Below are 17,835 nucleotides of genomic sequence, written 5' to 3'. Positions count from 1 at the left end.
TGCTTCCTCAATTCCTTCACATCTTTGCTGAAATGCCACTTGCCTGTGAGTCATGATGAACTCCTGTATCATAGGTCCGAAGTAGACCTGAAAGATGGGGGGGATTTTGGTTAAGCTGGTAAAAGAAAGGGGAAGAGAGCTTTCAGCAGGGGTAAAACCTGAACAAAACACTCACACGAGACTTAGGTGAGATACGAATTAGATGCCTGCCTGACTTTTTTGAGGAAAAGATAATAAGGAAAAAATCAAGCAGTTTCAGGAAGGTCTGTGCTAGTGTTTCATATATATCATTGACTCATTTAACAAATACTGAGCTTCTGTGCGCTGGGCACTATTCTAATTGGTTGGATACCTTAGGGAACAAAACAGGAAAGCTTCCTGCCTTCTTGGAGCTTACATTCTGGGGGAGGGACACATCCAGTTACCAATGTAGGTAACATGTTAATTATTTAATATGTTAGAAGGTGGTAAGTGCTATGAAGACAAGAAAAAGCAGGGCAGGGGAAGGAGGGTTGGGAGGGGCTGGACTTGGGGCAGCAGGGAATAAGGAAGGCTGCAGCATTAAATAGGGCTGGGTCTTCATTAGGAACTGTTGGATAACTCCTTTTTGGTAATTTTGCTTAGCTTCTAATTTCTTTTCTATGTTTGGCTACATTTGCATCACAGCACCCTTGTTTGCTAAACTGAGCATGTAGGAGTGTAAACTGAGCTTCCGAGACCTCCTGACAATTTTAAAGTGGAGTGATGCAGAACTGCCTAAAGATCTGCATGCATCTTGCAGAGAAAGTTCTCAACAAATAGTCTTCCAGCACCAGTTTGAAAACATGCAATTCTGTGATATGGTTGGCTGGTTGGATTACCTTTTCATTGATTTTTTTTTCATAACCTTTGAATTTAAGCCCTGTTATACTCTTATTCCCAAATGTATTGGAAAAATTCATGTAAGCTGGAAGACCTGTGGGTTTGCCCTAGGCTCTGTCTGCCCATGCCGATTGACGTGGTTTATACCTGGGTGAATGGCACAGATCTTGAACTACTGAAGGAACTACAGCAAGTCAGAGAACAGATGGAGGAGGAGCAGAAAGCAATGAGGTAAAACTGATTCTTTAAAAACAAAACACAAACAGTTCTATGAGTACAAGTAACAGTGCATTTCAGAAGGGAATTTTAGTGACCACTTTAGTGACTCTTGGCCTTACTTCATAAGATGGCCATTTTATGACTGTGCCACTCTAGTGATGCCTTGCTCTCTGAGCGCCCTAAACGGAAAGGAGCCTCCCAAGAAAGCCCTAGACTTCCTGCTTACTCAGGCTGAGTCCCAGATGTGATATCTTCATGAAATAAGATGTTTGTTTTTCAATGTAGCTTCATGGTAAGACCCGTTATTCCCTTGAAAAACAAAACAGGCCTACAGAATTAACTTTTTTCCATTTGATAAAGTCAAAGTATATTCCTTTTATCCTTTTTAATATCAAATCATACAATATGGAATTAGAAACTTTGCTAATTTTTTATATATGGAATTTTGATCATTTTATTTCTTTTATCTGAGAAAGGTACAGTGCCCTTGAATGGAGAGCCTTTAGAGCTATGATTCCTTAGCAGTTTTTGTTGAGAATTTCTCCATTCATTTCTTTGTAAATGTTAATGGGTGCTCCCCAGTTGCAGGTCATTGACCAAGTTATACTGCAACAAATTGTCTCTTTCTCTTTGTGTTAGAGAATATTATACCTTCCCAGTGCATGAAAATGACTTTGGCAGCCTGGTACCATGTTTTACTAGTAAAATGTAAACGCTTAAATTTTAAGCTTTTTTGATTACTGTGGGAGGTATGTGATGATAATAACTTGAGCATATTTCATTGAAACTTAAAATTTATTATGCACCTTAAATGTTGTAAGCATTGTATTTCCTAACCTACTGGTTAGTTCCAGGGGGAGTAACCAAGAAAATCAATGTTGTCAGTTACCTCTTGTTCACATTTAGGGCTAGTACTAGCCCATGCATATGTAATGAAATATATTTGCTTTCATTAGAGAAATCCTTGGGAAGAACACAACAGAACCAACTAAGAAGAGGTAAGTGTTTTGATTCTCCTCTCAGGAATAGAAGTTGAAGTATTGAAGTGAAACTTCCAGGTTCTCACTTGTTTTTGTTGGATACACAGTATTTTGTATTTATTGTTCCTCTTCAGTCCCTCATCTGCTAGTTTTTGACCCCCAAATTAAGTGCCTCCATTAGATGGAAGATCTTGCAGTGCCAAAGGCATAGTTGATTGAGAACTCTTATTCAGGTTGTACCTAACCAAAGCTTTATCGTTTCCGGATGGGTTAGGTTTCTGGATGGTAAGGTTTTCTTCTCTGTTGTTTTCATTAATCTGTCTTAGTGTTCTGTTCTCTTGGTCCACTTAAAGTATGACTTATACCCAGTGTTTTCATTTCTAGAATTTATATCCATCATTCAATTGTGTATTCATAATATATTTCCTTTAAAAAGCTGTCCTAGTTCTGTCTTATATTTAAGGACTTGGGAAGAGGATTTAGCCCAATGCCAAGAATCAGATGTGCCTATCATGATTTAAATCATAACTGACTCTGATAGGCCCTTAAAACAAGACTGCCTCACTGTCCAGCGGAAGTCTCTGTGAACTGCACTCCCCCACTTAACCTTTTAGACTTAAGAGTTATTTTATAGAAATGATCCTGAGGAATTTTGAGGTCTAGAAGTGCCCTCTGAATCATTTCTTTGTTATATATATTTATTTATAAATATACTACTGTAATACTACTGTTAATACTTTTCAATACTAATATATACTACTGTTAATAACACTGTTAATATTTTTAATTTTTTAAATACTGTTATTTTTAAGTAACAAATTTTTTAATTAGTCAAAGTAATACTGCCACGTTACAGAAAGGTTGAAAGGACCTTGAAAAGAACAGGCTCACATAATTCTATGGTCCTCATTCAACAACTGTGATCATTTTATTATTCCCTTTTCATACATGTATTTATAGTTGTAATTTATAATCTTTTTTGTAATTTATAATCTATGTACAATTTTGTCTCCTTTTCAAATTTTATATGATCTGTACATCTATGTTGATAAATTATCTTCATGCTTCTTCTCAGTTTTCATAGTTGTATAATATTCCATAAAGTAACTGTACTATAATTTACTAAATGTTGGGCACTTCTGTATTTTCACTGTTGTAAATATTTTGTGATCTTATATTTGGGTTTGTCGCATTTTCTGTTTGTGGGTTTGTTTTTCCTGTTTTGTTTCTCTTCTCCTACTTGGATTAGATTCCTGGAAGTAAACTACCGAGGAAGAAGCATATGTATAAGTTTTTAGGGGTCTAAATAAGGACACATGCATTTGCTATAAAATTGCTTCTCCAGAGAGGAAATGGGGAATACCCACCTGCAGTGTTCAAGAGGAATAGGTGTACTGTGCTTGCACTAACATTGAGTCCATTTTTTGAGGGATGCTAATTTAGTAAACAAAATGTGATACCTCATTTTCTCTTGCATTTCTTTAAATATTAGTAAGGTTGGACAATTTTATATATTAACTAGTTGTAGTTCCCACTTTGTGAATTCTCCAGCCGTGTTTTGTCCATTGTTTATTTAGGTAATTTGTTTATTCTAGGTATTCCTTATGTTTAGATAGAAATATCTCATACATTCATCTTAGAACATTGTCACATTTGCTTTTATTTACATTGGTGTAGTGTCTCTCCAGTGTATTTAATTGTGAATTGGTAAATTGTATCTGGTAGGCTGACTAAATTCTGTAAACAGAATTTATCTACTTCCTAATCTGCCTAATGATAGACTTCACTGGAATTATGAAAAAATCTTTAAAATGGTAGTAATGAAATGCTTAATTTCTTGTGCACCTTTGAGTTAGTAAATTTTGGTGGCAATCATATTAATAGGAGTTTGAAAGCGCTTTCTTTAGAAGCTGTACTTGTTTAAAATAGTTTTATATCATACTTGCTATCTTTTTATATTCTTGAGGTAAGATTCCTTTATTAAATATGATTTTTATAGGATATAGAAAAATACCTAGAAAGTTTAGTAGTACCAACGAGCTTTTCAATGTTGATTAATTTTCCAAGAATGTTTTTGAGCATGTTGGTGTGTGTTTCCAGTGAGAAGCAGCTGGAGTGTTTGCTGACACATTGCATCAAGGTGCCAATGCTCATCCTGGACCCAGCCCTGCCAGCCAACATCACACTGAAGGACCTGCCATCTCTTTATCCATCTTTTCATTCTGCCAGTGACATATTCAATGTTGCAAAACCAAAAAACCCTTCCACTAATGTCTCAGTTGTTGTTTTCGACAATGCTAAGAATGGTAAGATCTCCTTATGGGTATTTTAAAATCATGTCATCATTGGCTTTTTGAGTAACAAAATTCTGAATGGAACAGACATGATTCCGTTTTAAAGAAGTACCTGATAAACTAAAAACATAAAAACAGAAGCAAAAGAGCTGCCACTGTATTTCACCCCTAACTTCAGAAAGGGATTGCATATATCTTACTCCGTGTAATACACTCACCTTTCTGTGCTGTGGTTAGGACCTTAAATTTGATACTTCCATTTACCTTATTCTCTTGGCTCTGAGTTATTGTGGAGGCTTATTACTATTATTATTTTTTACCATATAACTCTTCAGCAAGGTTATTTTCTACAGTTTGAACAGAACATACCTGGAACATTCTTACTTTCCATTCTGAATTATCTGATTATACAGTTGATTTGGTCAGATAATAGAATTGAAATTGTAATTTCTGGCATAGAATAATGCGCACATCTAGAGATCCCATCCTCCCACTTGGCCACTGAGCTGGTGAGCCCCATGCCTGTGTCTCTTCTGGCCTGTTGTCTCTCATGCTTCCTCTGCACTGAGCCTCTCTCCTTGGAGGCTACATGTGTTTCACTTGTGTAAAATGAAAACTGTCATGTTCCCTTTACAGCATTGAGTCCTGTTCTCAAGTTCCCATTCTTTTAGTGTCATACCTCCCAGCTTAAATCTTTGGAAATATCTTTGATGTGTTCTTACTTTTTACATCCATCACTAATAGATTAACCTCACCCTATTACTTGCTTTTGTTTTTCGCAAATGATTCTCCCCTTTCTTACTCATCTCACTTCCTCTGCACCAGACTGAATTCCTTCACACAGGCTCCGGTGGTAGCTGCCTAGCTCCTCTGTCTACCTGTAAAGTTCCTCTCCAATCTGTCCGGCACACAATCTGAATAAATCAGAAAGTTCTGATTTTATTTGCTTGCTTCCTTTTTGAAGACAATAATACAGTAGTATGTATTTGTTATATACATCTTTGTTACAAATTCCCCTTCCTGGTGTTCAGGACCCAGCCCTGATTCTGCCCTTTGTTTCCCCTGCCCTCCTGCCCTCCTCGAGGCTGCCAGTTTCTTCACACATGTGGTGCTGCTGTCCTGGTCCTCTTCCTCTCCCAGCCTGCCTCCCGTTCTTTTCAGTCCCACCTCTGTCTCCATGAAGATCCTGGACAGTACATTCACAGTGATTCTAATTCTTTTTACTTTTCTGTATCCCTGTAGTACTTGTAACCTCACTCACAACTTAGTTTTTTTGTTTTTTGTTTTGTTTTGTTTTTAAAGATTTATTTATTTTTTAGAGGGGGCGGGCAGAGAGAGAGAGGGAATCCAAGCAGACTTCATGCTGAGTGCAGAGCCCAGTGTGGGGCTTGATCTCATGAGCCTGAGATCATGACCTGAGCCAAAACCAAGAGTCAGATGCTTAACTGACTACACCAGCCAGGCGCCCCAGAACTTAGTTTTTGATTACATAGTAGTTTATGGTGTCCTCATCTAATTTCTTAATCTAGCAGAGACCTTATCACTCACCAGTTTGTGTCTTTCACAGTGTCTAACATCGTGCTGTCTTCTTGGCACTTAATAAGTTATTTGTAATTTGAAAGAAAATTGTAACCTAAGTATAGATATCGCTGCCTTTACACTATAGATTTGTTTCTGAATTATTTTGTATAAATAACATTTTTGTATTTAAGTTATACTTTATACAGTAAAATATAATCTTTGACAAATTATAACAAATTATCTTGGTTTCTTGTTTCGCTAAATCTAGCTTTTTTTTTAAACTGTCAATAAAGTGTATTTTTTTTTTAAAGTGAATATTATTTATTTGAAATAACTTAAATACAGACATTATCTTGAGATCTTTGGTCTTTACAATGTGTAGTTTGTATACTGAGCATCTGGTTTTGTGGAAAGATGTATTCTTCCTCTCCAATTTGCAGACTTGTATGTGAGCGTTGAGCACTTACGGTAATGGCTCTGTTCCCTCATGGTGTGTCAGTACTAAGCATTTCACCTCTTTCATGTGATGCCTGTCCTCTTAAGGATTATTGTAAAATTGTGTTCTTGTGAGGTGTCATTTCCCATTATATTCTTTTATTGGATGGTAATTATTACATAGAATGCCATCTTTTTTGTTTTGTAGAATCTATTTTTCTTTTTTTTTTTTGACTAAGTATGTACTATACAGTGGCTAACGGAACATAATAACAAAAAAAAAGAAAAAAAAGAAAAAACTATCCTTTATCAGATGGGTGGTTTGCAAGTATTTTGTCCCGTTCTGTAAGTTGCCTTTTCACCCTGTCGATGATTCCTTGGCCAAGTAGCTTTGTTTTTTAAATTAGTTTTAAGGTACTCTGATGATGTTTTCCCCGGAGAGAAAAAGGAATGACATTAAGAATTATAACTCGGTTACAACATCTATGGAGAGAATCTTGAATTTTTCCTCTGCTAATTTTATAACATAGTAAAGACTTAAGAAGTTGTAAGTTTTGATATGAATAAAATTTGTATTAAACTATAGTCTTCTAAACACTGTTTTTGAATTCCCACTTGGGTTTCTATTTGCACTACTTATTCATTTGTTCAGTAAGATTTGTGGAGCCACTGCTCTGTGTTGGATGTTGTTCCAGGTAACAGGGAAACAGCAGAGAACAAAAAAGACACATCCCTGCCTTCACAGAGCTTACATTTCTAGTGGGGCACAGACTCACTCTTTATTCTCCTCAATTATCTAGATCAGGGATTGCCAGATTCTTTCTTAAATGACCAGATAATAAATATTTTAGGCTTTGTGGGCCAATAGGCAACATGGAGGATATTATGTAGGTATTTTATATAAGTATTTAATATTTAGCCGTTTTAAAATGTCAAAATTGTTCTTAGCTTGGGGCCATACTAAAACAGGCAGTGGCTAAATTCTGGCCATAGAATGCCAACCCCTGATCTAGATAAAAAATTTGTATCCACATTTTATGTTCCATTTATCTCATTTAACTTCTTTCAAGTTCATCATCAAGAACTGTTGACTTTTTTCTCCTTGTGAGATGTGTCGTTTCTCCCCCTCCAGTGCTCCGCCACCGCACTTGTCATCTAGGTTCTCTTGAGTAGACGGGACTTCAGCAGTCGCGCAGTCCAGCCCTGCAGCCTGGGCCTGGATTTCTCAGCAAGGTGGTTTTTCCAGTCAAGCTTATCCCCTTTGATCTATAGGAAATGAATTTTCTCCTGTGATAATTCATTTTATCTCTGGACTACACTGACCTTTACAAGGAATTATGAAGTGCTTCCTTACAGCTTTCTCACACTGGTTAAATTTGTACCCATTGGGATCTTCCAGAACTAATGTAATATAATCTCTTTCCCATGTGACATTTCTTTTCATTCCTGTTCTTTTAGCTGTCTCTTAGGGGCTTGTCTGTGTCCTAGATTGTTCTTCTCAGAATGAGCTTTGGTTTCTGTTGCTTTTATTTATTTTTTACTTTTAAAGATTTATTTTAGAGAAAGAGAGTGAGCACGGGGGAGGGGCAGAGGGGGGGAGAGAGAGAGTCTCAAGCAGATCCCTCACCCAGCAAGGAGCCTGATGCGGGGCTCCATGTCATGACCCTGAGATCACAACCTGAACCGAAACCAAGAGTCAGACGCTCAACCGACTGCACCACCCAGGCACCCCATGGTTTCTGTTACTTTTAAAGTGTGTCAGCTAGAGTAGAATATTTTTTTCAGGTGGTTCATTTGCAAAGAGAATGGGACTATTCATTATTTGTTGAGTGTATACTATGTGCCAGGTACTGTTCTCAGTGCTGAAGCTGCAGCAGTGAAGAGATGGACAAAAATCTTTGCCCTCATAGAGTTTACATCTTGGCAGAGGGAGACAGACAATAAATACAGCATACACGTAAATTATATAGTTTGTAGAAGACAAGTGGTGTAGAGAAAAATTGAGCAGGGGAAATTGGGTGATAAAGGCAGACTCACCAAGAAGGTGACTTCTGAGTGAAAATTTCAAGGTGAGAGGGCCAACAACATGAATATATGGGCAAGGAGTGATTCAGTTAAGTGGACTAGCCAGTGCAAAGACCCTGAGGCAGGAGTGTGTCTGGCATATTTGAAGAAGAGCAGGGAGGCCAGTGTGGCTGGAATAGAGTGAACAAGGGAGAGGGGCAAGAGATGAGCCTAGAGAAGTAATGGGGTAACGGATGGGGTTGGCCCTGGCAGCCATGACAAGGACTTTGGCTTTAACTCAGAATGCGATGAGCAGGGGCACCTGGGTGGCTCAGTCGGTTAAGCGTCTGCCTTTGGCTCGGGTCATGATCCCAGGGTCCTGGGATTGAGCCCCACGTTGGGCTCCCTGCTCAGCAGAGAGTCTGCTTCTCTCTCCCCCTTGGCTGCTCCCCCTGCTTGTGTACCCTGGACTAAAACTCCTAAGTCTTTTTAAAGAAACTTAATATAGGGATGTCTGGTTGGCTCAGTTGGTAGAGCGTTCAAGTCTTGATCTGAAGTCGTGAGTTCAAGCCCCACGATGGGCAAGGAGACCTACTTAAAGAAAAAAAAAAAGAATACATGCTAATACTCAAATACTTCTTAATTTATGCTTGCATAGTTGGTTTTTGGTGCCAAGTTAAAGGTCTTTGTAGGAGATTTCATTTTGCTAGGTTTGACTTGTTGCTCCAAATAGTAAGAACTTTGGGGAACCCCTAGTATGTTTTATTCAGGATAATCACTTCTCTGTCTGCTTCGTGTAAATCCACACGTTCTGCAAGCATGCCTTCTGTGTCTTCCAAAACCTTGATGGATTATTGAACAAGACCGAAACTACAGCAAACCTCTAAAACCTCTCTTTAGGTTGATGGTAGCTTTATAATTTCATTCTTTAGTCAGTATTGGTTATAGTCCACCAAACTTGAGATCTAGGCTAAGTCTCTGTTATATCCATAAAGATGACATGAGATGTCATTAGTTACCTTTGCTAAGATTATGTACAAATAGCTACACCACATCTGTTAGAATTCTCTGATCTACCAGTGTAGAACCTCCCATGTCAAAGGGGAGAGAGAGAGAGGTGCATATCTGATAAATTTATTCATAATGAACTCCTACTCTTGCTCAGTGCTTCCTTTAAAGATTAACAATATACCGCAAAGGCTTTCATTTTTTCATTGCTCACCAATTCTGTTTTTATGGCCATCTGAGACTCTTGCCCAGAACCAACAGCTATCTTGGCCAAGCTGGACCTTGCTTTCTATGCCCATTTTGCAGATTACAGTCTTCTGACCTCTCTCCTGTTTTCCAAGATCCTGGGATCCCCAAATGTCAGGATCAAGTTGCTGATTTCATTTGTTCCCCTCACTTTAGAACTCTCTCCCAGTTGGGTTGTGTCATCCCCCCTCTCCATCTCTAACTTAATCTGCTCTATTCAGCCTTACCTGATGAATTTTAGGAATTCACTGTGACCCTTGGGGAACCCTAGGATCTACAGTGGCTCCCTGCTGTTAATCTAGATGCCATTGGCCTAGCTGTCAAGGGCCCCCTTCTGGTTACCCTTCTTGTACCTACCACTCCCAAATGTTTTACTCTAGCCAAACAGTTTTTTTTTTTTTAGTATGTTGATGTTTGCTCCAACATCTGTGATTCTGTCAGTCTGTCATTTTTATGTTTCTGCTGCCTGTATGAATCTCTCCTTCAGTACTGCAAAATTTAACATGTAATTGTACACTGGAATTACATCATTCCCCTTTTGTTGGATGGGTTAAATTTGTCTCCCCCAACTACCTGTTTTTGAGACCATGTATTATACTGCTATAACAGCTCTCAAAATGCTTTGTAGTGTTTTGGCAGATATCATAGGTAAGTATTCATTAAAAACATGCTTTTTTATTGTATTCTTTATTGTAGTTGAAGATGCCCAGAGTGGAATGTTTAAAGGAAACAGCAAACAGACAGTTTGGAGGGGCTATTTGGTATGTTATTTTAAATTAATTATATCTATGCAGTAGACTAGAATAAAAAGCTGTTTTACCTTGAGAGGCTTTTTTTTTTAATTTTATTATGTTATGTTAGTCACCATACATCATTAGTTTTTGATGTGGTGATTCATGATTCATTGTTTTTGTGTAACACCCAATGCTCCATGCAGTACGTGCCCTCCTTAATACCCATCACCGGTTGAGAGGCTTTTTAATGTATACTTTTTCACTAAGCCTAGCTTACAGGTATTAATGAATGCTGATTTAAGTAATCTTAACATTCTGATTTTGAAGCTGGAAGTTTTCACCAGCCTTATGATGTGGAAAGTGAGTTGTGTTTTTCCCTCTCTTATTTTAGACCACAGATAAAGAAGTCCCTGGGTTAGTGCTAATGCAAGATCTGGCTTTCCTGAGTGGATTTCCACTGACATTCAAGGAAACAAATCAACTAAAAACAAAATTGCCAGAAAATCTTTCTTCTAAAATAAAACTGGTAAGAGCATAGGAAACAGAGCAATGAGTATAGCACATTTTCATTTAATGCATGACTCTTCTCTTGTGATCCATTTCATTATAGTAGAGCTGACAGTCATAAGCAAGAGGGTCTCTCTTCTGCCACAGTATTGTCATGAAGATGGCTCTTTCTTTACAGAAGATTCTTACTCTTTACTTTTTTTTTTTTTTTTAAAGATTTTATTTATTTATTTGACAGAGAGACACAGCGAGAGAGGGAACACAAGCAGGGGGAGTGGGAGAGGGAGAAGCAGGCTTCCCGCGGAGCGGGGAGCCCGATCGGGGCTCGATCCCAGGACCCTGGGATCATGATCTGAGCCGAAGGCAGACGCTTAATGACTGAGCCACCCAGGCGCCCCTTACTCTTTACTTTTTATTTGGGCAAAAATTTAAGAGTCTTATTTGGTTTGCTGGTTTCCCAGACAGAAACATGATTCATTTGTTTAACAAATGAGCTCCTACTGTGTGTCAGGTGCTGTTATACCTGCTGAGAATATAGCAGTGGACAAAACAGACAAAAGCCCTGAATGGAACTTACAGTGGAAGGAAACGGAAGCACAGGAGGGAGTGGGGGAAGTCATACATAAGTAAACACTTGGACTGCAACCTGCCTATTTATTAAGAGGCTTCACTCATAAAGGGAGTATGCTTCAGATATTTGCAATGGTTGATAATGTGAAACCTTTATTCATAAATAGCTAATTGAACCACTAATGTATTTGGGGATTTATACCTATTAACTCTTCACGCTTTGATGCCATTTGTTAGAGTTGACTTTGGAGGCTGCCCTGAGACATGCCTTTTCCTTAACATTTATTGTTTTCAGACCCACTTGCCCTATTGTATGGGTGTTCTTTCCTTTTGAGCTTATGTCAAGATACCTTTGGTTCTGTCAAACATTCCAGGTTGTAAAACGTGAATACTTTTCTCTTAGAACAGAAGGCATAAAGTTCTGGGCTCAGAATTTTTTAGGGTCTGGTTTTCTTGATTTTACAAGGAAATGTTCTTTAAATTCTGCCACAGTGTTCAGGTTCCTGACTCTTACTTCCTTCTATTCGTGTCATTTAACAATTTGGAGGTGAGAGGATGGAGATGGGTAGGCAGTGATGGGGAAGAGCAGTGTTTGTGGAGTTCTTATTTAGTTGCTCTCTTGAACATGTTTTTTAATACCCTGCCCCACCCCCAACATTCCCTTTAACTTGTTTCTTTCCATAAATATTTCACTGTTTTAAGATACACTATGTGACCATTGTAAGTGTGATGGTAATATGAATGACATTTTTTTCATATTTTCCTTAAGTTTTTTTTATGGTACTTGTAAATCTAGTAGTTTACAGCTAGATTGGGGTTGAATTATTTCTTATCTTCAGTTATTTAAAAATAGATACTGTATTCCTCCTTCCTCTAAGGAAGAGGAATTGAAAAAATTTGACATATAACACTGTAAATTTAAGGTGTACAACATGCTACTTTAAATACATTTATGTATTGTAATATGATTGCCATTGTAGCGGTATTTATCACATTACAAAATTATAGTACAGTATTATCTATATTCATTATACTGTGCATTAGATCCCTCTGGCTTACTTAGTACTCATTGCAAAGTTTGTGTTTTTAAAACGTCAGTCTTACTCCCCAAACCCTATCCCCATGGTAAATACCATTTTACTTTATGTTTTTTATGATTTTGACTTTTTTGGATTCCACTTGTGATATACAGTATTTGTCTTTCTGTGTCTGACTTTTCTCACTTAGTGTGATGTGCTAAGCCTAAGATCCATCTGTGTTGTAGCAAATGATAGGATGTCCTTTCTCATGGCTGAATAATATTCCATTGTGTATATATACTACATCTTTTTTATCTGTTTATCTGTTGATGGGCATTTAGGTTGTTACCATATCTTGGCTATTGGGAATAATGCTGTAGTAAACATGGGAGTGCAGATATTGCTTCGAAATCCTGTTTTCATTTCCTTTTGGTATATACCCAGAAGTGGAGTTGCTGGATTGTATGATAGATTTATGTGTAATTTTTTGAGGAGCCTCTATATTGTTTCCTATAGTGGTTGGACCAATTTATATCCCCACCAGTATTGTACAGGGGTTCCATTTTCTCCACAGCCAATGTTTATTTAGCTTCTTGGCTTCCAAGCTGTTGGTTCTAGAATTATGGACATGTGTGTCTGTACTTTGTTACCTGAAATTCCTTATGCAGAAAATTTTTTTTTTAAGATTTTTGTTTATTTGTCAGAGAGCACACACACAAGCAGGGGGAGCAGCAGAGGGAGAAGGAGAAGCAGACTCCCCGCTGAGCAGGGAGCCTAATGCAGGACTCGATCCCAGGACCTGGGGATCATGACCCGAGCCGAAGGCAGCCGCTTAAGCGACTGAGCCACCCAGGCGTCCCAAGAATGACATTCTTGAATGTATTTATATGATTCCAACTATAATATGTTTTTAAAGGAAAGAAGGTTCATGACACATCTCCATTCTCCAGTCAGGTTTGACTGCTCTTTGTCTGCTGCAGCTGCTCACCGGTGCTGATTGCTTTTGGTGTGTCTGTTGGTGGATGGCTGTGTGCTGCCAAAGAATGCCAATCCAAGTAGTGATTGACCCTTCAGCAAACTATTTTTGGGTGGTACAGAGTGTGGTGTACGCAGGTAGAGGTAGGGTGGGGTAATAACTTGATTTGGTCAAGCAGTACCCACAGGCTCTGTGCACGATGATACCCCCTTCTACCGTTATTCACCCGGCTGGAGATTTATTTGGATTCCCAGGCTTGTTTTTGTGGAGGCTAGCACCTCCTCAGAGGGTCAAGCTAATTATCCATAACTTTCATTGCACGTCATTTTCATGATGCCAACACCTACAATCAACTTCAGGGATTAGAACTTCTGGTTTTTGGAGGTTAGAGAGAAAATGAGAAAGGGGAAGAGAAGGGAAGTGTATCAGCATTTGAAGCTAATTCTTCAAGTGACTTTCTGTAGGTTCCTCTTCCTGGTTTTATTATGAATACCTTGAGAATAAAGTTTCCTGTCACTGGATTCCCAGTCCATTTAGAGTGTGAGCTTTTAGTAAATGTCTGTTGTGTGCCAGGGACTGTGCTAAGGATCACTGAGTGAATAAAGCATTTAAATAATTTTGGGGCATGATCACTTCCAAGTAAGTGTTTATACAAAGTGGGCTTTAGGTGTACTGGCACAAGGAAGGCTTTGCAGAATAGAAGGCATTTTAGCTGGGCCCTGAACACAGCAGCCATTCTCCCAGCAGAGAAGGGAGTGGGAAAGACCATTCCAACAAGAGGGAACAGCCTGAGCAAAGGGCTGGAGGCTTGCAAGTCAGTGGTTTCCAGAAAACCAAGGCAGCTGTTCCTGGAAGACAGCAACCAGGCAGGGATTTTGCTGGTGCTGAGACTGGGAAAAGAGATTGAGGCCAGATTGAGAAAGATCTGGTAAGGAGCCTGGACTTTATCCTGGAGGCAGGAGGCATCCTTAGGAGGAGCACTTGATCTGTTTCTAAGGAACATAGTAGCTGAAGGTATGGTGGTAGAGATTAAAAGATGAGGCTGGGCAGAAAACCAGTTCAGCCACTGCAGCCATAGCCCAGCAAGATGTTCAGGTTCAACAACTGTCTTGGCAGCGGTGCCAGTAATGAGAATGGTTCCAGAAACATCCATGAGAAATACTCAGCATGACCCTGTGACTTATTAGCTGTTGGGGAGAGGGAAGGAAAAATGAAAGGGGAAGTGGATGTTACTAGTGAAGATGGAAGTGATGGCTTAAACCACATTTGGAGCCTCAGTAGGAGAAGCAAGTTTTTTGGGAAGGAAACTCAGAGCTCAGTTTGGGGTGTGTTGTTGGAAGTGCTTTGTGGCATGTGGGAGGAAAGGGTTATTAGACACTGGACTTCAGGACCTCAACGGGCTGGACTTTTTTGCCCTCCCAGGGTCTTCCAGGAGGCCTTGGCCTAGGCCTGTGGCCTCCGAGCCAGCCAGTGCTCAGGTCTGCCCTGGAGACCCTGCCCGGGTATGAGCAACCCAGGACAGATATTGCCTGTTCACCTGTGTACCCCTAGTGATTACCGCAGGCTTGGTACTTAGGGGGCCACTCAAGAAATGCTATGGAAGGCATGAGCAAGAAGAAAGGCTGTGACTGAACACACCGCCATGTACCATGTCGTGGAATATAAAGGCAGTGTTTGAGCAGTGTGATTATTCCAAGGAAGTCATTTTGGTTTTTGGTATCATGGTCATATATATACTACAACTTTGCATTTATCATTCTGTTTAGAGCAAAACTAGAATCCCCTCACCCCCAGGAAGGGAAGTGGGGGTTGAAAATATTTTCATTTGCAAAATGATAGATTTGAATTCATAAAAACTTTTCTGTGGAGTATAGTCTTACAAATCAGTCTTCTATTGAAAGCTTTCTAGTTTGATCTGATTAATAACCCTTTAATTTATCTGTAGAATTGTGTGTGATGGACACAGAATTCACCTTTTGGGAAATCACATTATCCATTGGTCTTTATTTTAAGCTCATTCTAAATCATTCTGTATTTTCATTGATAGTGGGGTTTTCATACGGTTTTTGATTTTTGTTTTTGTTTACTTATTTAATATATGTTAGAGCACGTGGAAAAATCTTCCCAAAGCTCTCAGGTACGTTCTCACATTTAGTTTAATTCAATACTACTGGTTGCTAAGTGGGTGTGCAAAAGAGAAGACACGGGCTTGTCCTCAAGCTACCTAGAATTACGTTTTGGAGGCAGTATGTGTGCATATGAAGTATTCAAGTAGCAAAATAAGATAGTATGAGCTATCAAGGAGAGTAGTACAGACCTCCAAGTTGGCATTTAGAGGCAGGAAAGGTCTGTGTGGATCAGAGACATGGGGGAAGTTTCCAAAGAGGCTGCACAGATCCTTGAAGGCTGACCAGGGTGTTTGCTCCAGCAGGAAGGACAGTGCTGGTGGGATGGGAACAGCATATTGTCCTACCTGAACTTTGTCACCTCAAACCTCTGTTCAGGGCAAATTCAAGGTAACAATAAATTGTAGTAATAACTGTATTAATAATGCCCCTTTTAGTGGCTTCCCTGAAACTATCTGATGCATCTCCTCTTTTAAAGTATGGTACCCTTTGTTTTGGTTTTATTTCTAAAATAGACACTTCTGTAGATTAAAGCAACTCTGGAATTGATTTAAGTTTTATAAAATTCTTTTTTGAGTTGTCAAATTACTGGAATGATTTTTTCAGTTGTATTAGTGGGCATGTTTTTTCCCTAACCTTATGCTACCATGTATAGGTGTATCAATCCATTATACTAGATAATGCTATAGTAACAAATACCCCGAAATCTCTGGCTTAAAAGTAGCAGACCTTTATTTCTCAGTCATGTTACCTGTCTGTTGTGGGCCTGCAGTGGGTGGGTGTAGAAGCTGTTCTCTCTTTGAGAAACTTATAATTTAAAGAATTTAGATAAACTGAACAGCTGCCCTCATCAGCTCCAACTCCCTCTCCGAGCCCTTGTTGAACATCTCAGACCCACTCTCCTCTTCGCGCCCTGATTCCCCATCCTCCCCATCTCCGCCATCCACCCAAGAGGCCTCTCCCGCTGGTGATGTGGCTGCAGGATCCCCCTTGATGCCAGAGTTGGGCTCCCCACAAGAACCTGGGAAGTCCCTGCCACCTCCAGCCCCACTGGGCCTGCCTCCGCCCCAGGAATTTGGCCAGGGGAACCCATTTATGCTCTTTTTCTGCCTTGCCATCCTGCTGGAGCACCGTGACCACATCATGTGCAACCGGCTAGATTACAACGAGCTGGCCATGCACTTTGACCACTTTGTGCGAAAACACCACCTGGGGCCCGTCCTTCCCTGGGCCAAGGCTCTCTTCGCTGATTACCTGCAGTCAGAGCTGTGGGTCTCAGAGGAGCGGGCCAAGGCCACAACCCCATCTTGATCAGACTCCTTCCAGCCCACCAGATCTCTGGTTCTTTACCATGAGGGACTGACGTGAGACCCCAGCTCCCTGCCTGCCAGCCCTAGATCTGCTGGAGTGCAGGGTCCTTTCTCCCCAGGTCTGAGAGTATGGGGCTCTGCCTTGGCACTGCCCCATGGAGGCCATGGCCTCCTTTGTCAGTTTATGTTGTGTTATTTTTAACAACTGTACTTTGCACACATGAAGGTCACTGTGGTCTGTGTAAAAAAATAGAAAAAAAAATTTAGATAAACTTAAAATTTCATGTAAGAAGCTATATATGGAAGCAGCTGCCCAAGCTAATCCAGCCTTCAGCACTTACTGCACCCACTTTTCCTTACCACCTCCTGTCTCTCTTCTGCTGAAGTAAGGTGTCCAGGATTAGGGTGCCACCTAGTGGCTAGCAGAAGATACTTCTCCCCACCCTTTTCACCACTCACAACTTGGTTAATTATGGTGGCAGAAAAGCTTTTTCAACATATAAATATTCCCTTAAGCTCTTTACTTTTCATCTCTCTAGTCAGGAAAATGTCCGTGAAATTTCAAAATAGGTTTCCAGACGAAAATCAGTTTGTATAGAAGAGATTAAGATAAGGGTATTTGCCCAATAAAATTTAAAGTATTGAAGTACTACATTTATAAAAATTTAGTGATTTTTATATTTCAGGGAGCCCTCAGAGGTGCTGTGGGAGCCACTATGGGAGGGAGGGATGGAGCGGGGGAGGCTGGGGCGGGCAGTGAGACTCAGTAAATAGCCAGATAGAAGAATATCCGCCCTGTCTCCCACCTGTCCCCCAACATACTGAGGCAGGGTGACAGCAGCAGTGAGAGCTGACCTTCGGTGAGTGCTCAGTATATGCCAGGCGCTGTCAGGATGAAAGAAAGTAATCAGTCAGGAAGACAGTACACACCTGTGCCTGTGTGCACCCATACACTCACATGCACTTTGTGATAAGAAGGGGAAAAACGTAAATGAAATTCTAACTTGAATCTCTAGTTTTTGGCA

The 17,835-nt window shown here is 39.8% G+C and overlaps 1 protein-coding gene across 2 annotated transcripts in view; it reads left to right on the top strand.

Moving 5' to 3' along the window:
* GNPTAB (N-acetylglucosamine-1-phosphate transferase subunits alpha and beta) overlaps window positions 1–17,835 on the top strand; it is a 73,735-nt gene that overhangs the window by 32,230 nt on the left and 23,670 nt on the right. The window contains exons 3-7 of one of the 2 annotated variants that reach the window (XM_032416236.1): window positions 973–1,092; window positions 2,037–2,078; window positions 4,161–4,366; window positions 10,265–10,329; window positions 10,694–10,828. In XM_032416236.1, the coding sequence (XP_032272127.1) occupies window positions 973–1,092; window positions 2,037–2,078; window positions 4,161–4,366; window positions 10,265–10,329; window positions 10,694–10,828 (568 nt within the window). Of the gene's footprint in view, window positions 1–946; window positions 1,093–2,036; window positions 2,079–4,160; window positions 4,367–10,264; window positions 10,330–10,693; window positions 10,829–17,835 lie in introns of both variants that reach the window. The other variant, XM_032416237.1, reaches the window with a different exon arrangement.

The sequence above is a fragment of the Phoca vitulina genome, unplaced genomic scaffold (genome assembly GCF_004348235.1).
Source record: "Phoca vitulina isolate PV1807 unplaced genomic scaffold, GSC_HSeal_1.0 scaffold19, whole genome shotgun sequence".
NCBI lineage: Eukaryota > Metazoa > Chordata > Mammalia > Carnivora > Phocidae > Phoca > Phoca vitulina.
The sequence above is the reverse complement of the archived record's forward strand: the minus strand, read 5'-3'. Positions and strand labels throughout refer to the sequence as shown.